Source organism: Bombus affinis, unplaced genomic scaffold (assembly GCF_024516045.1).
Source record: "Bombus affinis isolate iyBomAffi1 unplaced genomic scaffold, iyBomAffi1.2 ctg00000059.1, whole genome shotgun sequence".
NCBI classification, from domain to species: Eukaryota; Metazoa; Arthropoda; class Insecta; order Hymenoptera; family Apidae; genus Bombus; species Bombus affinis.
In genome coordinates this window covers 471244-492993 of record NW_026108820.1, presented here as the reverse complement: position 1 = coordinate 492993, position 21750 = coordinate 471244, and the positions used below count along the sequence as shown (strand labels likewise).

Here is a 21750-nt window from a genome sequence, read left to right as displayed (position 1 = left end):
GGTGGTTCAATTTTACGTTTTTTCGCTTTATTGGCATCGTTGGCGCGTGGAGATCTGCTGCACTTCTGCCACGGGGGGAGTAGTGCGGGGTAGTTGTAAGTTTGCGTGGGCGAGCCTGGTGGTGAAAGCTGGGCCATCATCGAGCTAGCTATTTCAATATAAATAACTAGTCGTGAGGCTATTAGTCAAGGTTCGGGTAGGGGTTAGCTGCGTAGGCTTTTCTTCTCTCTGGCGGATAGGAAACACTTGGAAGGATAGGAGCACGTTATGTTCACGTTCGACGGTTGGGTGACTCGTGTTGCTTTCGAACTTCACTGGGCACTAGAGACACGTCTGTACGCTTCGGCACTCAACAGCGAACTGAACTAAAATTGTCTGACGAAATTGTTTTACACGAGCCGTGTTCTCGGTAACGCTAGCGGCTATTTAATCAAAATTGTCGGCCGCGTTTCTCGTTGGCCGTTCGATCGACCAACGTGTAATTAAAATGATAATCTTAATAGATCCTCATGGACATAGATAGCGAGGCTGGCAGTTGGCGAAGCGAGCTAAGCAAATAGCGAATTATATCGCGTGTTATAACTGGATCGTGGAAGTTTGCGCATATTTTTACACTGATAAATTAACCCTGCTGCTGATCCTCTAATATTTCTCGTTCGATCTCATCTATTACAAATAACAGATACGTAAGACAACATAGGAAAATATATAAGTAAATAGTATCGCGAATAATTACGAATAATTGCATTCATTTTCGTTAAAGGTAAATTATATTGTATTTACGTGCCAAGGATAGAACTGAAATTGCCGCTGATATTGATTTATTCTTGTTAAATTTCAATGTCAGAATAAAAAAGTTTAGCAGTTAGCGGTTGCGACCTCTTTGAAAAGCGTGTACCTAAAAGTGTGTCGCGAACAGTAAGCGATGGCGAGTATACTCGTCGAACACGGAGTACGGGTGGCTGTTATAATATAGAATTCAGTTGTTACGAAACGACTGTTTTATTTTTCAATTTAGTACTGACGGGGCTCGTCGTAACGTAAAATACTGCCATCTCTTCGTGACGAGTATACTCGTGGAAAACAGCCAATTGGTTAAACCAGGACCAGATCACGATACCGTTTAAAGATGAAATTTGTAGAATGGTTAGAGTTAGAGAATATCGGAACTTTGTATTATTATAACGTTTACCATCGCTGCGCTCTCGATATTAACCTTTAACTGCTGCTCTGGGACTCCCAGACGATATAAACATCCGCGTAACTTCGCTCTCGAGCAACGCGTGATGTCAAGTAATTTTCAATTAAGTCGCCCCTTATGACTATAACTTATAACTTCTGATCTTTGTTCCGTATAGGAGTAATTGAGAACGTACAACTTTCCTTTCGCTTTGTTTCGTCTTGTCCATTATGGATGAAAATGCGATTATAGTTACGAAACGAATCATTCTTCGTTGATCGCGATACAATGGAAATGTTTACAGCGAACGTTCCCGAGTGCTTCGAATAAAGAAAGAACGATGCAATACGATACTCTTTGACTTATAAATAACTTTCCTTTGAGACCAATCGGTGGATCAATTTTCTGGCTCCGCAGACGCAATGTTACACGTAATCCTAGGAATCGTGAAGTTTTCAGTCTTTTCTAATATTATTTTTCAACTTGAAATTCAATCTATTGGACGTAGGAATATTTTTACTGTAAACTATTAGAAAAATGTCCATCGTATAATCGACGAGCATCGCGAGAGTAATATCCAGGCTTTAAATTCTAAAGGCTCGTTACCGTACAACTGTAGTAGGCAACGTCGTTGCTCTAAACACGTACGTAATTTTGTTCACATTGTATAACCGATAACTATTTTCTTTTTATTATTTCTTTTTATTCGAATGTCCTTCAGCTTTCGCTTTACCACCGTACATCATCCCTACGTCATGCACCGATACTATTTTTCTTTTACACTGTGACACTTACTTGTCTGCTTGACCATGCGATCCTGATCATCATGCAAATGGTCTAAGACTGTTGTCGTAATACTCTACGGAATAACTAAAATTGTTGTATCGTTCTAACACGTTATAGACTTTATTAAAGAGGAACGTTTACTCGATAGAAGACTCAGATTCATGAAATAAGACACCGGTTTTCCCTGACGCCACTTTACGATATAAATAATTAAACTTTTTCTCCCTCGTATATGGAAAGCTTAAAATACTTTTCCTGTATTATCTATGCCAAATCTCCTGTCAATTTCGTTACTAAAATAAATGTTACTGTTATCAGCAATAATCGCCTGCACTCGACTATACGTTTCTTTAATTAAAAATTTATCAAAGCGAAGTCTTCGATTCTTTAAATTCTGCAAAATTTGATGAAACGCGCAATGACTCGAAACTTCCGACGAGTAATGTACGCGAAAGACTCTGTATACTCGTTAGGTCGGCAGTTCGCTGTCGAGTGCCGAAGCGTGCAGACGTGCCTCTAGTGCCCAGTGAAGTTCGAAAACAACACGTGTCGCCCAACCGTCGAAAGTGAACACAACGTGCTCCTATCTTCCCAAGTGTTTCCTATCCGCCAGAGAGAAGAAAAGCCTACGCACCTAACCCCAACCCGATCCCTGCCGCATAGCCTCACGACTAGTTATTCATATTGAAATAGCTAGCTCGATGATGGCCCAACAATCACGACCAGGCTCGCCTGTCCAAACCCATCACTACCCCGCGCTACTCCCCCCGTGGCAGAAATTCTGCAGATCCCCCCGTGCCAACGACGCCAATAAGGCGAAAAAACGCAAAACCGAACCAGCAGACACAAACTCGAACGAACAGCCACCAACGCAAATTAACACCCACAACAGGTTCGCAATTTTGGAATCCACCAACGATGCCATGGAAACCGCAGGCTCACCACTTAACCACCACGCACAGAGACGCCCCCTCCCCCACCAATATTTATTAACGATGTCATCGACATCCAGACAATGACCAAGTCCTTAGAGAGAGATATCTCCAAGGAGGACTATAACCTGAAGATAACCAACAATCAGGTAAAAATCCTGCCTACGAATCCAGAAGCTTACAGGAAGCTCACCAAGACACTCAGGGCCCTGAACGCCAACTTCCACACCTACCAACTCAAAGAAGAAAGACCTTTTCGGGTGGTGCTACGAAACATCCACCACTCCGCAGACATCGACGAACTAAAAATAGAACTATCGAAACTCGGCCACGAAGTCACCAATGTCAGCAACATAAGGCATAGAGTCACAAAAGACCCGCTATCCCTATTTTTCATTGATTTAAAACAGAAACCAAACAACAAGGAAATCTACAATATCAGTCGCATAATGAACGCCATCGTTAAATTCGAACCACCGCAAACCAAAAAGGAGATAGTCCAATGCAAAAGGTGCCAAAGATATGGGCACACACAGAAATACTGCAACCACACCTTCCGCTGCGTCAAATGTGCAGGTACACACCCCACCGACCAGTGCAGGAAATCACCGGAAACCCCAGCGAAGTGCATCCACTGTCAAGGTGATCATCCTGCCAACTACAAAGGCTGCTCAGCCTACAAAACTCTGTACTCAAGCAAATACCCCAAACTTAGAACAAAAGAGGAAAATTACCAAACACCCAGCTCGCCGAAATCCACCGTTATCCCAATCCCCCCAACCAATCAAACACCCAGCCCTATCAAACTCACCACTCCCTCAAACTCCTATGCCCAAGCGGTACAAGGCACTCAAAATACACCAAATAGCCACAGGGATCCTCCCCAAAATAGTGCCCCCACCTCACCTAACACAGACAACGTCTCTAGACTTGAAAAGCTAATAGAGAAACAATCAGAGCAAATAAACAATTTGCTATCGCTATTAACAATCATAATGGAAAAATTAATACGCCCAGACATAAAATAAAACCAAGACGCATAGCTCTGTGGAACGCCAATGGTCTAGCGCAACGCAAACTTGAGCTAGAACTCTTCCTAAAACACCAGCTAATCGACATAATGCTCATATCTGAAACCCACTTCACCGACAAAAACTACCTGAACATAAACGGATACAAGTTCTACCATACCCAACACCCCAGCGGAAGGGCCCACGGTGGCACCGGAATCATAATCAAATCAAACATTAAGCACTACGAACTTCCACCATTCCAGAAAGACTACCTCCAAGCAACAAACGTAGCAATAGAAGACTGTCATGGTACAATCACCACTTCAGCTGTATACTGCCCTCCCAGACATTCCATCGCCAAAGAAGACTTCGACTACTTCCTGGACACCCTGGGCAATAGATTCATAGCCGGAGGAGACTACAATGCTAAACACACCCAATGGGGTAGCAGACTGGTTACAGTAAGAGGCAAAAACCTCCTCAACAGCCTAATAACCAACAACCTCAACTACCTTACCACATACGAACCCACACACTGGCCCACCGACACAAACAAAATACCCGATCTCCTTGATTTCTTCATAACCAAAAATATCTCGCCAAGACACGTCCAAATCAATTCCTCGGCCGATCTCTCCTCTGATCATTCCCCTGTGATAGTAACAGTCAGTTCAACCATCATCGAGAATACACCTAATGGCTCCATTCATAACCAACACACCAACTGGCAGCTCTTTAGAGAAGTCTTTACCCGCACAACTTCAGCCTCAACCTCACTAAAAACCAATGACGAAATCGAAGCAGCCACGGAATACCTAAATGCGAGCATAATAAACGCTATTCGCGTCTCCACACCGGCAAAAACGTCCATTAGCAATCACGAATACCCCCAGTACATATTAAAAAAAATAGCAGAAAAACGTAGACTAAGAAGGATATGGCAGACCCATAGAACACCGGAGGACAAACGCAAACTAAACAACGCAACTAGAAAACTATCCAAAACCATAAAGAACTACAATAACGACCGTTTTCACAAATATCTCGCCAGCCTGTCCCCCACAGCCGACTCAAACTACTCACTATGGAAAGCATCCAGGAAACTCACGCGCCCCCCACAAATAATACCTCCAATCCGCCGCCCGCAGGGTGGATGGGCGCGTAGCCCTATAGAAAAAGCCAACATATTTGCTGAACACCTGACTGAAGTATTCCAACCCCATTCCTCCATAGCTGCAGCGGACGTCACCGAATACCTGCACACTCCCTTCCAAATGTCCCCTCCTATTGAGCCCTTCACTTCTGCAGAGATCATAGAAGCAATCAGTCGCCTAAACCCCAAGAAAGCAGCAGGTCACGACCTAATAGGAAATAAAGCAATCAAGGAACTCCCCATAAAAGGGATCGCACTCATCGCATCAATCTTCAACGCCATCCTCCGCCTAGAACACTTTCCTAAGGCGTGGAAAATCTCACTAATCACCCTCATCCCCAAACCCGGTAAACCAATATATGAAGCCAGCTCCTATCGCCCAATCAGTCTCTTACCTACCCTGTCTAAACTATTCGAGAGGATGCTCACGAATCGTCTCCTTCCACTCCTAGAAGAATTGAAAACTCTCCCAGATCACCAATTCGGCTTCCGAAAACAACACTCAACAGTAGAGCAAATCCACCGCATAACCCACATGATCAGCCAAACCCTTGAAAAGAAAAAATACTGCTCAGCCGTATTCCTAGACATCCAACAGGCATTCGATAGAGTATGGCATGAAGGGCTACTCTACAAGCTTAAAAAAATCCTACCCCACCCATACTACTCCATCTTAAAATCCTACCTTACCAACAGACAATTCATAGTTAAATGTCTAGGCGCCACTTCCGCAACATTCCCAATAGAATCCGGCATACCGCAAGGTAGTGTCCTCGGACCCCTACTATTCTCCATCTACACTGCCGACTTACCCATATCAAACGAGGTAACAATAGCAACATTTGCCGACGACACAGCACTATTAGCTACCCACGCAGACCCGGCAATTGCCTCATCCACTCTCCAGCGAAGTCTCGACTCCATGGAAAAGTGGTTCCAAAAATGGGGTTTTAAAATAAACGAAAAAAAATCCTCCCATGTAACCTTCACGCTCCGAAAACAAACCTGCCCCCAGGTCACCATTAACAACACAATAATCCCAAGCAAGGACTCCGTAAGATACCTGGGCATGACCCTGGACAGGAGGCTAACTTGGAAAAATCATATCTCGGAAAAAACAAAGCAACTAAAGGAAAAACTAAGAAAATTCTATTGGCTCACGGGCCGATGCTCCAAACTAAACATACAGAACAAAATAACCCTCTACAAAGCCGTAATAAAACCTGTCTGGACCTACGGAATCCAACTATGGGGAACAGCAAGTAACTCCAACATTGAAATACTCCAACGCTTCCAATCGAAAACGCTAAGATCCCTATTAAATGCACCCTGGTATGTTACCAATGAAACAATCCACCGAGACCTCAAGATACCTACAGTCAAAGAAGAAATACACAAGTCCAGAAGCAGATATAGCACAAGAGTCAACAACCACCACAACCCACTAGTCACCCAACTACTGGACACGACGGACCAGATCCGCAGACTAAAAAGAAAATACCCACTAGATTAAACCCTTAGTCCTACTAGAATCAACAATATAAAGCTATTATAATCCATGTCATTGTATCACGCCAAATTAAGTTACTGAAAATTCTCAACGAGAATTGATTGTAAATATTCTAATAAATAAAAAAAAAAAAAAAAAAAAAAAGACTCGTTAGGTCGTTCCTCAAACGAGAAACAGATCGAACTGTTCGCGTTCGAGTCAAACGTAAAGGGAAAAGATTAAATTTCCTAACTTTTCGTCGATAGGATCTTCATCGACGTTTATGACAGTTGACTTCTCTTAATTAGCGAAGCTTCAAGCTTTCGATATTTCCAAGTTTCAATAATTCTCATTCTCCGTTCGCCTTTCAATGACCGTTATTAGCGTGAGCGTGTGTCAATAATCAAAGCGAACGATGCTCTTTTGAACCTTCCTTTCCTCTTCCATTCGTCTTCCTTTTCAGAACGGAATAATGGCTAGATCTACTTTACTCGTTGCGCTGATTTAACGAGTGCGTGTTTATTCTCTCTTTATTCTTCGTCTGCTTCTGCCCTCGCGTCTGTTGAACATCGATTCGATTGCTGAACTCGACTGTGTGATTCTCCTATCAGGAACGACATTTGCGTCGGAATATACATGTTACGGTCGTTCTTTAAAATTCTTCTAAATTAAAAGTTCCTTAAAACTCTCCTAGCTGCAAAGTTCTTCTCCTGAAAGAGTCGCGGTAAACGTGGATATCTGACGTTACGCGTTCGTTAACGAGCATCTCTTATGTCAAATATTACAAAGCAACGACTTACCCAAAATATAGAAATATCTTCCGAAATAGCGGACTCATCGTTAGATTATTAGATCGCGGATGTTCGTGCATTTGTGGGAATTTTAAAAATGCAAAAGTCCATGAAACGTTTAGGAAACGTAGAGGATGAAATAAATCTCTATCCGTTTCGGTTTATTCAGTCGTATTCGTGAAAGTAGCAAACTGCACGAACATACGTATATTATTATTATTATATCCTGTTTTTGCGAAAAGCATTTCTCTTGCAAGCATTTGCCTTTTATATTTCTTACTTTTGGCGTTCCGCGTACTTATAGGAAATTGCAGCTTAATCGTTGCAATAAAACTTATCGCTTTCTATTTTCCGTTTCTGCACATCTTCGTAAATTTATCGTATTAGCGACGTGAAGTATAACGGACGATTGATCGTAAATTGAAATCACAAATTCCCCATCGACCATTTCACAACAGACTGCCGCAGTTGCATGTTTTATAGGGGTGAATAGCCGCAGAGAAATCGATTCCAGTTCTACAAGAGACAAGTGTTATTGCTTTCATTTGAGCGCTCTGCCTAAGTATATTGTTCGTGGATTTACTGCAACAATGTTTGGGATTCTAAATTGCAACCTCCCAAGAGAAAACTTCGAAATGCTCTAAATATCGTATCGGCTACTTTCACGTAATGATATATTTGTTTTTTGACAAATAAATAAAGAAAAGAAAAGAAGAGTAAAATACACATCGAGAGTATTTTACCTGGAATACGTATTCAAGGATTATTTGCAGATTTTTCAGACCAAAGATACTTTTGTAAAGTGTATAATCATTTATCTGGAAAGTATTAAAAGTACTTCGTTTCTAGTAGGATTATATAATATCAATATCGTATTTAGGAAGTTGTGAAATTGCGAACTTATTAATAGGAAACACCATATAGATACAGAGAATGAAATTACTGATCGATACGGAGGATATTAATTCATTTAATATCTTGGCGATAGCAGATGATCGCTTTGCAATTAATCAGTACTCTGCAATTTATAATTGGATATAATGCAGTTAATTATTTAAATCAATTGTTACGTGTATAAAGATTGATAGCAGGTATTTATAACTTTTCTGCGATTTTCACATTAAGCATGATGAAGCAGTTGAATGATTAATTGATTCTCTTTAACATAGCCATGAGGGAGACGAATTTTTTTAAAAAGAAATATTCTCTTACCAACTACCGTCGGCAAAATACCGAGCGTAGGATTAAACTGTTAGTTGTGAAAACTATTAATATTAAATTAACGTTCGTTGGGACGATATTCGTTGGAATTATATTTTCAAAGTCTCATCTTTATGTATACTACCTGAAGTATAATATTTCTGCAAATAGTGAAATATAAAATAGTGAAATGACGATGTTACAGTAAAAATTGTTTTATCGTACAAAATTGAATATCTTTGTGTATTTGCTACGATATAATTATTAAAAAGAAGAAGAAACTTTCGATCATGAGAAAGATGGAATATAATGAAATATATTCAGACATTGAATAAAAATTTTTATTTTCATTTCGGAGGATGGAACGAACACGAAATATGCAGCAAATTTTGCGAATATTTCAAAATGAAGGAACTGCGCAAATATAAATATTTGCAAGTTAATTGCACTTAATATGGAACACCTGACTTTAAAAGCTTCCCAAAAACAGAAACATGCTTTTCTTTTCAATTGCTTTCGAGAAATTAATAAGTCCTTTCTGTGTCGCTTTATAAATTCTTTTAACATCGATATTACGTTTTTTTCTAATATTAAATTCTAACAATTTCTTACAATTTTTCAGCTGAAAGTTGTATTAAAATAATTTTGGCAACTGCTGAAAATTGTTGAAATTGTTGCACCAAGAGCGTAATTTCTGGGAAAAAAGGGTCGATGAGAACTCAAATCCTTCCGGGACTGTTTTACTGGCTCTATTAAACAAACATGTTTAATGATAAATCATGCAAAAAGTAATATTTTTTACGTTCATTATTTAACACGACTCTCAGAAAAATTTTATAGGCTGTCAAACGTAACAATCAACTGCATTCGATCAACATGCTTTCATTTTTAAGGAAATATTTCATTTATTATTTGCGTTATTACTTTAATAAACGTTTGCTATACCGTTAACGTTCATATCTATAAACCAACGTTTACTTACAGCTTTACCCTTACATAACGTCAATCTTCGAAAGAATTACGGATTTTTATTATACAATATATTAATCTTAGTTATTATAACGTTAAGTTATTAGCAAAATTACAAGATTGAAGTTACCAGAAGAAAAAAAGCGAGGTGTTCGTTTCCTCTTTTACAAATATAGAAGAGGAAGGTTGCTTAAGAATGATTAAAGCGTAAAATGAAATTCTAATTAAATAAACGCCGTATTACCATTTTTCTACTATAGTTTCGAGTAAATTCCGCGCACTAATCGTATTTCTCTACGGCACAATAATAACATTCTGTTAATCAGTCTTTGAAATGTCACCGCAAATGTTCCATGTGCAACGTGACGTGTATTCCGCGATAATTTTCTTAAACTATATGAAGTTAACGTTTATAACATTCTATAAAGTAATAAGCAAACAAAATGAATAGCCTTCATCACGCTGTATATCCTGTTTGCATATTTAATATTAATATCAAAGCTTCCATGCAAAAAGATGTTGTATTTTGCAAGCGTATTTTATTACCGAGTGCATAATAATTCATTAACAATCCCCACGATTTATCGTCACAGTACGAAAGTACGTTCAATAATTTACATTCTGTTTTTAAACAGCCTGTTGTAGCTATACTTTGTTTTCACGTATTTCAAGTAAACATATCATCGATAAATACACCAGTACAAACGCTATTATATCGATGCAAACGTTAAAACATTTTCATCATGGTGAAATGTATTTGGTACATCAATTTTAGCGAATTCAATTAATGTATGACTAATGTTAAGCATTTACTTTGATTCGTTGAGTTGTAAGAATGAAATTAATTAAAATTTCCTTCAATCAAGGTAGATGTAATTTTAACAGAAAATTCCATTAAATTTCTATAAGTATTTCTAATGGTTACTCTTATGCCTATAGATAAAAATTAAAAAGCAAACTATCCTATAAAAATTAACAGATAAGATTATTTTTTCCTGTTAATTTCTATGCCATAATTGCCTCTTCGATTCCCTATTTCTCTACGATTTATTCGTCTCGTACACAATTTTAACGTAATATTTGTAACAACAGACAGAGATAGTTAGTTAGATTTAACACGATTCTTTTTTTCGCTTTTGTTAAAAAATTATTCGCAGACCGCAGCTCCTCCTTCGATAAATTTTAATTCTCATTACGTGTACGTACATAAAACGTAGCGAGTACGAAACAATCACAGAATAACGTGATCTTCGATGAGATGCGATGTTTTAATAAGTTCTGATAATAGATGCATCATTAAATATGTAATTGGAAATGGTTGTTAATCGCGAGCATTAAATAATAATGTAATTTGAAAATAAATTAAATTCGATATATTTATACCGAATATATTAAAGACGTTTTAACATCGACATATTCAACATTTACTACTATTTTCCAGGCACAATATCTTCTTGTCGTTACGTATTTGAAACCTCCATAATATCTGAATTTATTTTAGCGGACAGAGCAGTATGTAAAAGTTTTATTCATTACATTAATGAATAAAAAAAAAAACAACAACAAATCACGAGTATCTTCGTTAACTTACAAGATACGTATTATTAAATATCCAAAGAACAATTCTAAACAATTTTGCAGAAATAACATTCCAAACAAATATAATACTTATTAATTGATATATTAAATTCGTCGGATGCAATTTTTTAATCGCACATGAAACAAACGTATATTTCTCATTTCGTTGAATTGTTTTCTACATTTAAATTATTCCTGGATAGATAAGAATTATACGAAACTCACGAAATAAGGAAATAAGCAAAATAAAAAGAAAAAAAGAAGAAAAAAGAGAAGAAACTGGTAGATTTCACTTATCGTTAAACTTATATTCTTAAACCAAGTTAAACTTAGTTCGCCATCTTCGTGATATTACGCAATTCAACAAACTGTCAGATGCAAATACAACGTTAACATAGAATTGTAACGATAAAAGTTATATTCGAAGTTATGGTAATCTCTTCTGCTATGACTCATCATTGTGCAACTGTAACTTATAGCATTAACAAATCTGTATTTTCAGCCACGTTTCTAACTATAATCGTACATTCCATGTACATAAGTAATGTCCACATTGAGGAAGTATAACGCTTAGTTAATAAATTCGAAACCACATCGTTCGCGTGTAGTCCACGTGAATTATATTTGAATTGTGTTAAAATGGCAATTTGTAAATTTTATAGGTCATATCGAAGGGATTAAGGATATTGAAGGAGAATACATAAATATTCGAGTCGCGTACATAAGTCTTAATATTACGAGCATAAATCTCCAAAATCTTCCGAATCTCCGTCGTATCTCAGCCACGTGAAATTATTTTTCATAATCTTAGTACGTTATTGATCTACGATATAGTAAAAGTTCTATACAATAAGTAATAAGCTTTATACAATAGCTCGTGGTTGATAACTCCGCGTTAAATACAATTTATGGCAACAAAATTTTATCCTATTCTAACAGTTCGTGGAAATAAAAATCGACGGACTTATGCAACTTCCAGTTGGCGAACAAATTAACGCAAGTTTCCAACGAATGAAACGCGAATAATGGGCCAAGGAATTTCCGACGATATGAAGAATTAGGTAACGTTGTCGGAGAAGAGTGCGCGAATGTAATACAATACCTTGGAAAAGTAAAACGTTTCTTTTAATAATGTAAATGGGCTGAAAAATATTGCGGCAGAAGCGAGCAATTACTGATTCTACGTGAAAAACCGAGTGGAAAATGTGGAATAAAATTTGTAAAAATTTCAGTACACCGGTTAAATCCTCAATTTCGATCCTCGGATGAAAAAAAATTAATTGTAATAAATCATACCAGGTGTTTTTCCTATCTTTCTTATTTTTCACGTAGAATCACACTCTGTGTTTCTATTCGATCTATTGGCCAAAATCTATAAAATTCACGTGGCGATCAACGTATCGATGCATTCTGTCAATTAATAAAAGAAGATATAGCTTAACGTAGAATAATCTTTTTTATTGCGATAGTGATGGAAATTTCATTATCGAGATTAATCGTTACCTTGTTGAAAGTCTGATCGGCGCTATAGCGAAAGAGTAGTTAGGCGAGCGGAATCACGGCGTGGAATGGAAAAGCGTGAGAAAGTAGTCTCATAATGTAATTAATGATCGAGGAATCGAAATTCTGTCGTATTTTACAGCGAGGATAAGAACTACTCAAGCGACAATCGAATGTCACTTAAGCGCTCTGGAGATGGAATCAATTAGTACTTGAGTGGCGTTAATTCTTGCGCGAAGATCAATTCTCGCAAACTATTCGAAAAATAAGGATTAAAAGGTTTTTACATAGGGAAGCGTAGGATTGAAGCTTAGGATTTAATTTTGACGCGAATAAATGAAAGTTTAAGAATCGAGATTTAATTGAAATAAAAGTAGGATCGTTAAATTAAAAAACGTGAATAATTCTCAATTTTTGTCGCATATGAAGTATAGACACAAGTCTTTCAAATAATAAAATATTTAACCAACGTTAAATATTTAACTATAACGTGAAAGTAATATAAATGTAAATGAATATCGAACATTCTGAATTATAACACCAATTAATCGCATGCTAATTAATATTTACGAATCATAAGCGAAACACGATGGAAAATCGAAATTCGATATATATATTTCGAACCGTAAAAATAAGATCAGTAGAATGAACATGAGTTGGTGTACACTAGTTTTTTATTAAATGAAAAATAATTGATACGAATAGTAATAATAATAGAATATTTCTTAATTAACTTTTTCATTAATAGATATTATGTTTACATATATACAAATAAATATAATTTTCTACAAATAATATATATGTTATCAATTTAGGATATGAGTATAAAATTTCTCACCATGTCACAAATTTTCCCGAACGTTATTTTTCGCATTTGAACTTGCAGTTGGATACTACGACTATATTTCTTGTATTTGTTTACAAGTTTAATAAAACTATTTTACGCTATGGCTTCGCTTGTTACTTACGGCTTCTTCAAACCAAGCGATTAAGAGATGGAATAAAGCTGAAATTACGTGATATAATATGCGCGTATACTTCGTGTGCCTGACATTACGAGCATCACACTACTTACAAAGGAGATTTTACCTTGTATAAATCATACTTTTACTTTAGCAGCATGATAAATTTTATCCGATTACTTGAAAGCTGTTTGTATTCCGAGTTATTAAGCATCGTTATAACAACGAATGGTGTTGATAATTCTCTAATTTATTTAAATTTCCAAATTAACATAAAGTGTTACGTAATTATTTTATAAATGTCTTAAAACGTTATGAATATTAGTTTATATGAAATCTTCCCTTAGAGTACGTGGGCGGATGAATATTAAACTTTGATGGAACGCATCTAACGATGAAATATTACATATCTATGAAATTCATCTAAATGATTAAATATCAGATATCTATGGTATTCATCAAACGATTAAATATCAAATAATATAAAAAAAATATAAAATAACAGTTAGCAACATTTCGATATTATGGATTAATTGAATTAACTTTTAAATCGAAACACAAACGTGTTAACTACAACCTGTGGATTAAAGCGATTACAACTTTTTCCTTTTTTTTACTTTTTTTTTTTTTTTTTTTTGATAGGAAAACTTCAACCAATACTTTTGTGTAAGCCTGTGAGGTAAGCCTCGACTTCTAAACTAACTTCGTAAGCTATAGAACTAAAAGAGCATAATCGTAATGTGATACGAATAGTCGGAAGAAATTTAACATTTATTTAAAAACTATATATATTTATTTAAAAACCGCTATATTACAAAGTCTTTAACTATATTTTTATGAATCTGTATAATTTTTTAGAATTTTAAAAGGATACATATATATATGCAAGCTCCCTAGATTTCATGTAGGATAGGGATTCTTTTTGTTTCGCGGGTAGCACGACAGGCTGTGTTTCACGGACAGACCGATCTTCCCTTGTTTTACGGACGACCATTTTAAGAAGCACGTTTTTCCCGAACGGACGGACAGAGAGTTACATTAGAGACAAACAAGGTTACGGAATAGTTATTTAAGATTTTAAAGACTGAAGAAGAAAGATCGGTAGCTCAGGACGTTGAAAATCGATTCTCGATTTTCAGGTAAACATTGTACTAAAGACTTGTTATTTCCCGTTTATATAATTATTGTTATTTATTGTTATAAACGCATATTAATTGTCGTTTATTTTTGTATTTTATTATTTACTTCATCATAAAAACTCGATTTTCAGACTACAGAATCGATCCTGAATTATCACCAAATTACCATCTTACAAATCGATTTTCACTACGCCATGCCGTTAAAAGTGAAGCTACGTATCGCCGTGAACGAGAACGCAATGGGGAGAAAATAGAATCCATAAGAATTCATAAGAAAACCAGAAGATGAAGTATGTGATGTCTTTCCTCCAGAATATCAAGCAAGAGATCATCATCCGCGGTTATTCAGTTTATCGATAGTGAAGAAAGCCGCAAACAACTTAACCAAGGTAAGCCATTACAGAAACATTGCACTCACGATGGATGACGCAACGGCGGCGTCATACATCGGTACAAGTTTAAACTTCGTGTTTCGAGATATTTACTTAGAAGAATCGGAGATCATCCCCACAAGGAAAATAAAGACCGAAATCGAAAAGCCCAATCTTCAAACAGAAACATTATTAGAGATCTTCCAGAAACAAAACATGCATGAGAGAGAAGGCACAGACTTTGTCATAAAACAATTTGATGGAACGCAAAAAGCCACAGATTGGAGTATGAAATATTCATATTTCACATACGCATCCCTTCCATACTCTAATATGAGTATGAAACCGAATACCAAAAATACAAAATCCAAACTGATGAAAAAAGGATCAAGAATTTGAAGAAATATTTGGGAAAAACAGCATCAGAATGGTACCAGACAAATCTGCAGAAGGATGAAGAATACAACTGGGAAAATTGGAAGGTGGCAGTTCAAAAAGCCTCTGGCAATAAAGGTTGGTCTGCAGTACGATACGCTTATAACTTTAAATACATTTCAGGTTCATTCACTGAATATGCCATAAAAAAGGAATGATTAATATTGGAAGTAAGGAGGAAGACTTCTGAAGAGACAGGGATAAATCTAATTGTTATTGGATTACCCATACACATTCAAGATAAAATCGATAAAGAAACAGTACAATCAACAAATGGCTTAATCGGATTCTTGGGGCAATATCAGACGAAGGGAAGAAAAACACAAGGGAGTAACGCAAGATTGGACAGAAAGCCAGAGCCACCGCCCAAGAAACAACCTTGTGTTATTTATGAAGCACTGAATTTCCCAGGTCGATTTCACCCAATAACAACTCACCAAAGAAATACATGCACATACTCATCGATCATTTTTCAAGGGCTGTTTTTATGTCCACATCGAAAACACAACACACAGAAGATATCATAAAACTTATAGACTCGACAGGAGAAACTGATTGCATAAAAATTATCCTTGCAGACCGATACCCAGTAATGACATCCAAAGAAATTCAAGAGTATACGAGGAAAAGGAACATTAAATTAATTTTCACCTCGACAGACTGCCCATCCTCCAATGGACTGAACAAAAGGGTAAATCAAACATTAGTAAACAGGATCAGATGTAATTCAGACGAAAATAAGAGAAACTGGACAAAAATCACAGAAGAAAGCATAGAAGAAAACAATAACACCAGACACAGTGTAACGGGGTTTGCCCCAAATCATTTACTGAATGGAAAAATGATTGAAATCGTCCCTAAGGAAATAATGGTGAATAAGATAAACCTAAAAAGAGACAGAGAAGAAGCATTCAAAAACTCAACAAGAAATTTCGAAATCAACAAACAAAAATACGATAAAAAAAGAAGAGAACACGAATTTAAAATCGGTGATATGGTCTTCACCAATAACGGAAAAAAAATGAATAGAAATAAGCTGGAAGAAATTAGGAAAGGACCTTTCATAATTCTAAGAAGGATTTCAAACTCCATATATGAAGTGAATAACGGTAATCGGGGATCTGAAGGGAATCTGTTCCACTCCCCATTCGAGGGGCGGTGTAAACTCCCTAGAGTTCATGTAGGATAGGGATTCTTTTTGTTTTACGAGTAGCACGACAGGCTGTGTTTCACGGACAGACCTTCTTTTGTTTTATGGACGATCATTTTAAGAAGCACGTTTTTCCCGAACGGACGGACAGAGAGTTACATTAGAGACAAACAAGGTTACGGAATAGTTATTTAAAACTTTAAAGACTGAAGAAGAAAGATCGGTAGCTCAGGACGTTGAAAATCGATTCTCGATTTTCAGGTAAACATTGTACTAAAGACTTCTTATTTCCCGTTTATATAATTATTGTTATTTATTGTTATAGACGCATATTAATTGTTGTTTATTTTTGTATTTTATTATTTACTCCATAATAAAAACTCGATTTTTAGACTACAGAATAGATCCCTGAATTATCCCCGGATTACTATCTTACATATATGTACATATTTGTATATTTATATATATATATATAAATACATATATATATATATATAGAGAGAGAGAGAGAGAGAATGTTACAAGGAAGTAATCTAAAACTCCGTAAATTTGTAGTACATGCTTAATGAGAGAAGTATTAAATATCTGATAAGCGTAGATCCAAAAATTAATCCTATTTATTTGATATACCGTACTTTTTATTTAACATTTAAATCGAACGTTTAAATCGAACCCTCGATAGAATAGGTAGAATAAACGTGTCCAATAAAATAATCTCCTCCATCATCTGATTTGAATTCAACGAATTTTTTTTTATGAATACACATAGAGAGAAATCTACCTATTGTGGACACACGTACAAATCAATAAATAATGCATGTCGTGCAATATCGGCTAGAGAAGGAATAAATAGAGAATTATGTATTATCCACAGATGGCAGTTATACAGTGACTACGAAAGGTATTTAAATAATATGAATATAAATACATGATACAGGTATTAAACTTGGTATTATTTAGTGGTACTTTCATACGATTATAAGGATTTGATTTGAAATATAAAAGCTGATAGGAAAACGGTTCATTGGAAAATATGGACACGCGCAAATATTTTCTCGTGCCCGCAGTATATTAAAACAGAAAGTCAAATATTTCTTATCAATGGCGAAGGATATTTTTCTCTTCTTCTTGACCCAGCAATTGGATTTCATCAATATTATATAACGTTGATTAAAATTTCCTTTTCTCTCGAGTGAGTACTATAAGATCACAAAATAACATAGATCTTTTCTTTGCAACTTGCTGAATATAAAACTGCGTCCTTTTACAGGCAACCATGTATATTCCAAGCGTGATGAAGGGATTAGATCATCGTATCGTAAATTATGCTTACTTCCAACCCCAAAGGCAGACTTTCTATGTGCTTGTCTCTTTGCTTCGAGGGCCAGCGAACTCTTCACTCTATATGACAGAAACAGCCTAGAATCCAGGGGGAAATTTGAAAGTCAATCAAGGAAGGAACTGCAAGATGGACAGAGCAAGGTCTCGTAGAAATGTATGTGAGATTCGTTTCTCGCAAATTACGAGATACGGAAACGTTTAAAGTCATCTACAGGCGGAAATCTGTTCAAGACAGTCGCGGTAATGTTTCGACGTTATATTTTATACGTTAAGCCAGCTATTATTTAAATATGTTCTTTGAAATTAAGTAAAATCAAAGTAGCTGAAAAAGTACAGCTGATAAAATTACGTTCAAAACGTGAATGAACAATAATTTTTACTTTCGTTACGCTGTTGTTATCGATTATCCATTATTTCTTATGGCAAGAAATGGGAACGTGCTTAATTTACGATAAAAACGAGAAACAATACGTAAAATATTTTTCACGATAAATTATTTTCATATTGTTTGAAATAATTTTACGCTTCCGCGATATAAGTGGCGAATGTAATTGAACAAGAATCATTTTTGATAAATGTAACAGATATATACCGTATATATATGCAAAATATATTATAACGTGTTAATTCATAAAGTTACTTAAAATTATTGGAAATCTATGTACGTAGGTATGTTTAAATATTTCATTCATGTTTTTATTCCATTGAATTGCAAGTTATATAAAATCATTTCATTAATAGTATAGTTAAATAATATAAGAATTGCGAATTAAGAATATTGTTTATTAGTGATATAAATAATTAAATTAGTAATAATGTATACTTAACACGTTCTTGTATTTTGCTATTAAGGTAGAATTAAATGGTTAAAGAATTAAAATTATTTCGCTCTTCTTTCAAAATTATTTCAATCTCGATCTCATGTTTTAGAAGGGAAAACTATAATTTTTGTTCTTAAAACATATCATCCCCTAATAGTCTGCGTTCGAATCATGATTATTCTAAAAACCACTATGATTGTGTTATTGAAATAACGTCATCAACTAGTTTCTTAAACTACGTAGATGCTACTGAAACAAACTACGTACATGCATAGTAAGTTTATATGAATATTAAACACAAGAAACTTCGTTTGACTTGATTTGGCTGAAATCAGCTTGTCGAAGTGCATCATAGAAATAAGTCACGTCGATCAAAGTTGTAGCGCAATATCTATTAGACCGTCATTAAAGTCATCGTTGGTACATTAATAGATGGTATCACACAGTTAAACGACATGTCATAATATTCTTTCATCTAAACCATAGTAGCAACAGACTGTTTCCTACAGACTAGAGGTATTTCATGGGACGATCATATAAATTCTTAAATACAATAATGTATAATACACATACGTACATACATGAACCAAGTCTGTAAGCATAATCTATAGACTATAATAAATACGTGAAACATTTTGAATTCTGTATTAGATTTGAAGAAATCTCGAATAAATCAAAAGATATTAAATACTACAAAACTGTGAGCATTATTAAGGATTAGGATGTGATTTTTTGAAAGATATAAATATAATTTATGAATAGTTTCAAAGATGAAGGTGAAAGAAATCTGTAACAAGAATTAGTCCCTTAAGGAAACGTTAATTACTTTGTTACTGTAGAAACACTTGTGGATTCTTCGATATAAAACTAACAATTATCTTTTATCTAAAGGATATGTTATAATACAAAGATCCTTAAAATTATTCGATGGAATATCCAATTGATATTAATGCTGATTACCTACTTTTTAACCTATCATTTACAAAGAACAGTTTATTTATCGAAGCTATAAACTCTTTTGCCCGCTTCAGAGCTTCCATCGACGATTTATGACGTACATGGTGCAATAATGCCTAATGCGATTCTCTTTAATATCCCATATTGCATACATTCTCGTACCGATTACACAAATTGTTTGAATTCAAGAAACATGCGATCACTATACCGGTATAAATTTGTTATTTACTTGATCTGAAATATCCTTTCAAGTTTGAAGTGAAATTGAAATTCTTTCAAATAATCTTTGACTTAAAGATGTTATTTATAGCTTCGCGTTTATCGATATTGATTCCCTAAATTTAACTGATTTTACATGTATATTTATTTTACGATTTAAGCATTACATGTTAGTTTAAGTATCATTTACATACCAGCTACTTGAAATCCATTTAATTTCATGTAACAACTAATTACAGAACAAGGTTTAATTTTTACGCTAACTAAGCTCAAAATGTCCATGAAGCATGATTTGTTTCTGGAAAGTCATTTAACTATTTTAACTAACGAAATGTATAACGAAAACTATCGATTTTCAGAACTTTATAATATAATGGAATCGTTTTACATATTTGCGGACAAACAACACAACAGTTTTCGTCTATGAATACGAAACAAAAAATTTAAATAAAAATTATATTAATCCTTTCGGTACGAGTTGTTTTTTAACATCGATGGTACGTATAAAGCAGTAAAGCATGTGCGTGACCTGAATACATTTCCGGTCTTTTTATAACGATTGTGAACAAATAATGTAAAACTATAACTTCAAAACTATAACGTATGTTTCCAGATAAAGAAAATAATCACAGACTTCGCTGGATGCATAAGCATTCATAGACAACATCAATGGAATTTTTTCTGATGAATATGTCCTTCTCCTGTAGGAAAGTATGAGATGACTCGTTTGTTTGTAAGAAATGTTCAAGAGCAGTTATGAAATCATTTACGGATTTCACTACGTTTTACATATTCGAAACTTTCCATCTTTGCATTTCTTTTCTGTCTCCCCTTTCTCGTGAATACTTAAATACATGATTTTTTCAAAACTTCACAAAAATAATCGTAAGAATCTATTCTATTTTTTCTCGTATATTTCCTTGTTTGGAAAAAGGAATAATTTATGACTTGTAATTTGTAAAATTACGCTAATAATATCAGTTTACTTGTACAAGATGGCCACCATACACATATTTGTCACATTAGAAAATATAGACCTAACCAAACAGGAATATTACACATTACAAGTTAACGTACATATATATGTAGTATCTATTTACAAGTATCGCAGATTACCTCTTGAAAAGTAAGAAAACATAAAGACTAAAGTAAAGTTGTAAATCTAAACTACAGTTCAAGTTATACAAGGCATGCAAAGCTTCTCTTGAAACGTTAGGTGCGTACTTCGATATACAATATAAAGAAACATAGCCCGCGAGAAAAGCTATATAGTACATACCATACAGATCCCTCGCCATAACTTTGTCAATATGCGCAACGAAATCGGTAATTTTCGCGCCACCACTCAAACGCCGTTTCCCTCGCTTTGGATAATTGAATTAAATCCAGATCGTCCATGTTTACAGCGAAGCAACATGTAATACCGCCAAAAGTGCTTTCCACCCCCTCACATAACTGACATCGGCCGTCCGTGGATCCAACGGAAGGATTTTGAACGTTGGAGAATGCGTAACGCTGATTGGCTATTGAGCTCGGGGGTCGATCGTATAAAGGGACGCCGGGTCGCAACGAGCCTCACAGTACCGCTTCGACTGTGAACGCGATAGGAATTGGACCGTTTATTTTACAAAGCTCATTTATCTTTTGCAACAATTACATTCGAATGTCTTTTCAAGCGCTAACGACATAATCGACGTTTGGTAAGCGATTAGTAACTGCGAATTCGTAGAATTCGTGGATAATTCTCGAGCTGTTTCGTGCGTA

General features: G+C 35.5%; 1 protein-coding gene and 3 long non-coding RNA genes across 5 annotated transcripts in view; 3 read left to right on the top strand and 1 right to left on the bottom strand.

Moving 5' to 3' along the window:
• The window catches only part of LOC126926813 (uncharacterized), a 33471-nt gene extending 12127 nt beyond the window's left edge, over positions 1-21344 (bottom strand). The window contains exon 1 of the mRNA XM_050743201.1: positions 21266-21344. Within this exon, the coding sequence (XP_050599158.1) occupies positions 21266-21284 (19 nt within the window). The 5' untranslated portion in view covers positions 21285-21344. The remainder of the gene's footprint in view (positions 1-21265) is intronic.
• On the top strand, positions 14497-17731 carry LOC126926871 (uncharacterized). Of its 2 annotated transcripts, XR_007714971.1 has the most exons (4): positions 14497-14692; positions 17041-17090; positions 17523-17549; positions 17632-17731. It is a non-coding gene; the product is annotated as an uncharacterized LOC126926871 (long non-coding RNA). The 2 variants fall into 2 exon arrangements; XR_007714972.1 differs by lacking the exon at positions 17041-17090.
• On the top strand, positions 14949-15320 carry LOC126926875 (uncharacterized). Its single transcript, XR_007714979.1, has 2 exons — positions 14949-15081; positions 15170-15320. It is a non-coding gene; the product is annotated as an uncharacterized LOC126926875 (long non-coding RNA).
• On the top strand, positions 17736-20360 carry LOC126926856 (uncharacterized). Its single transcript, XR_007714951.1, has 3 exons — positions 17736-17840; positions 17919-18229; positions 20346-20360. It is a non-coding gene; the product is annotated as an uncharacterized LOC126926856 (long non-coding RNA).
• Positions 21345-21750: the final 406 nt, after the last annotated feature.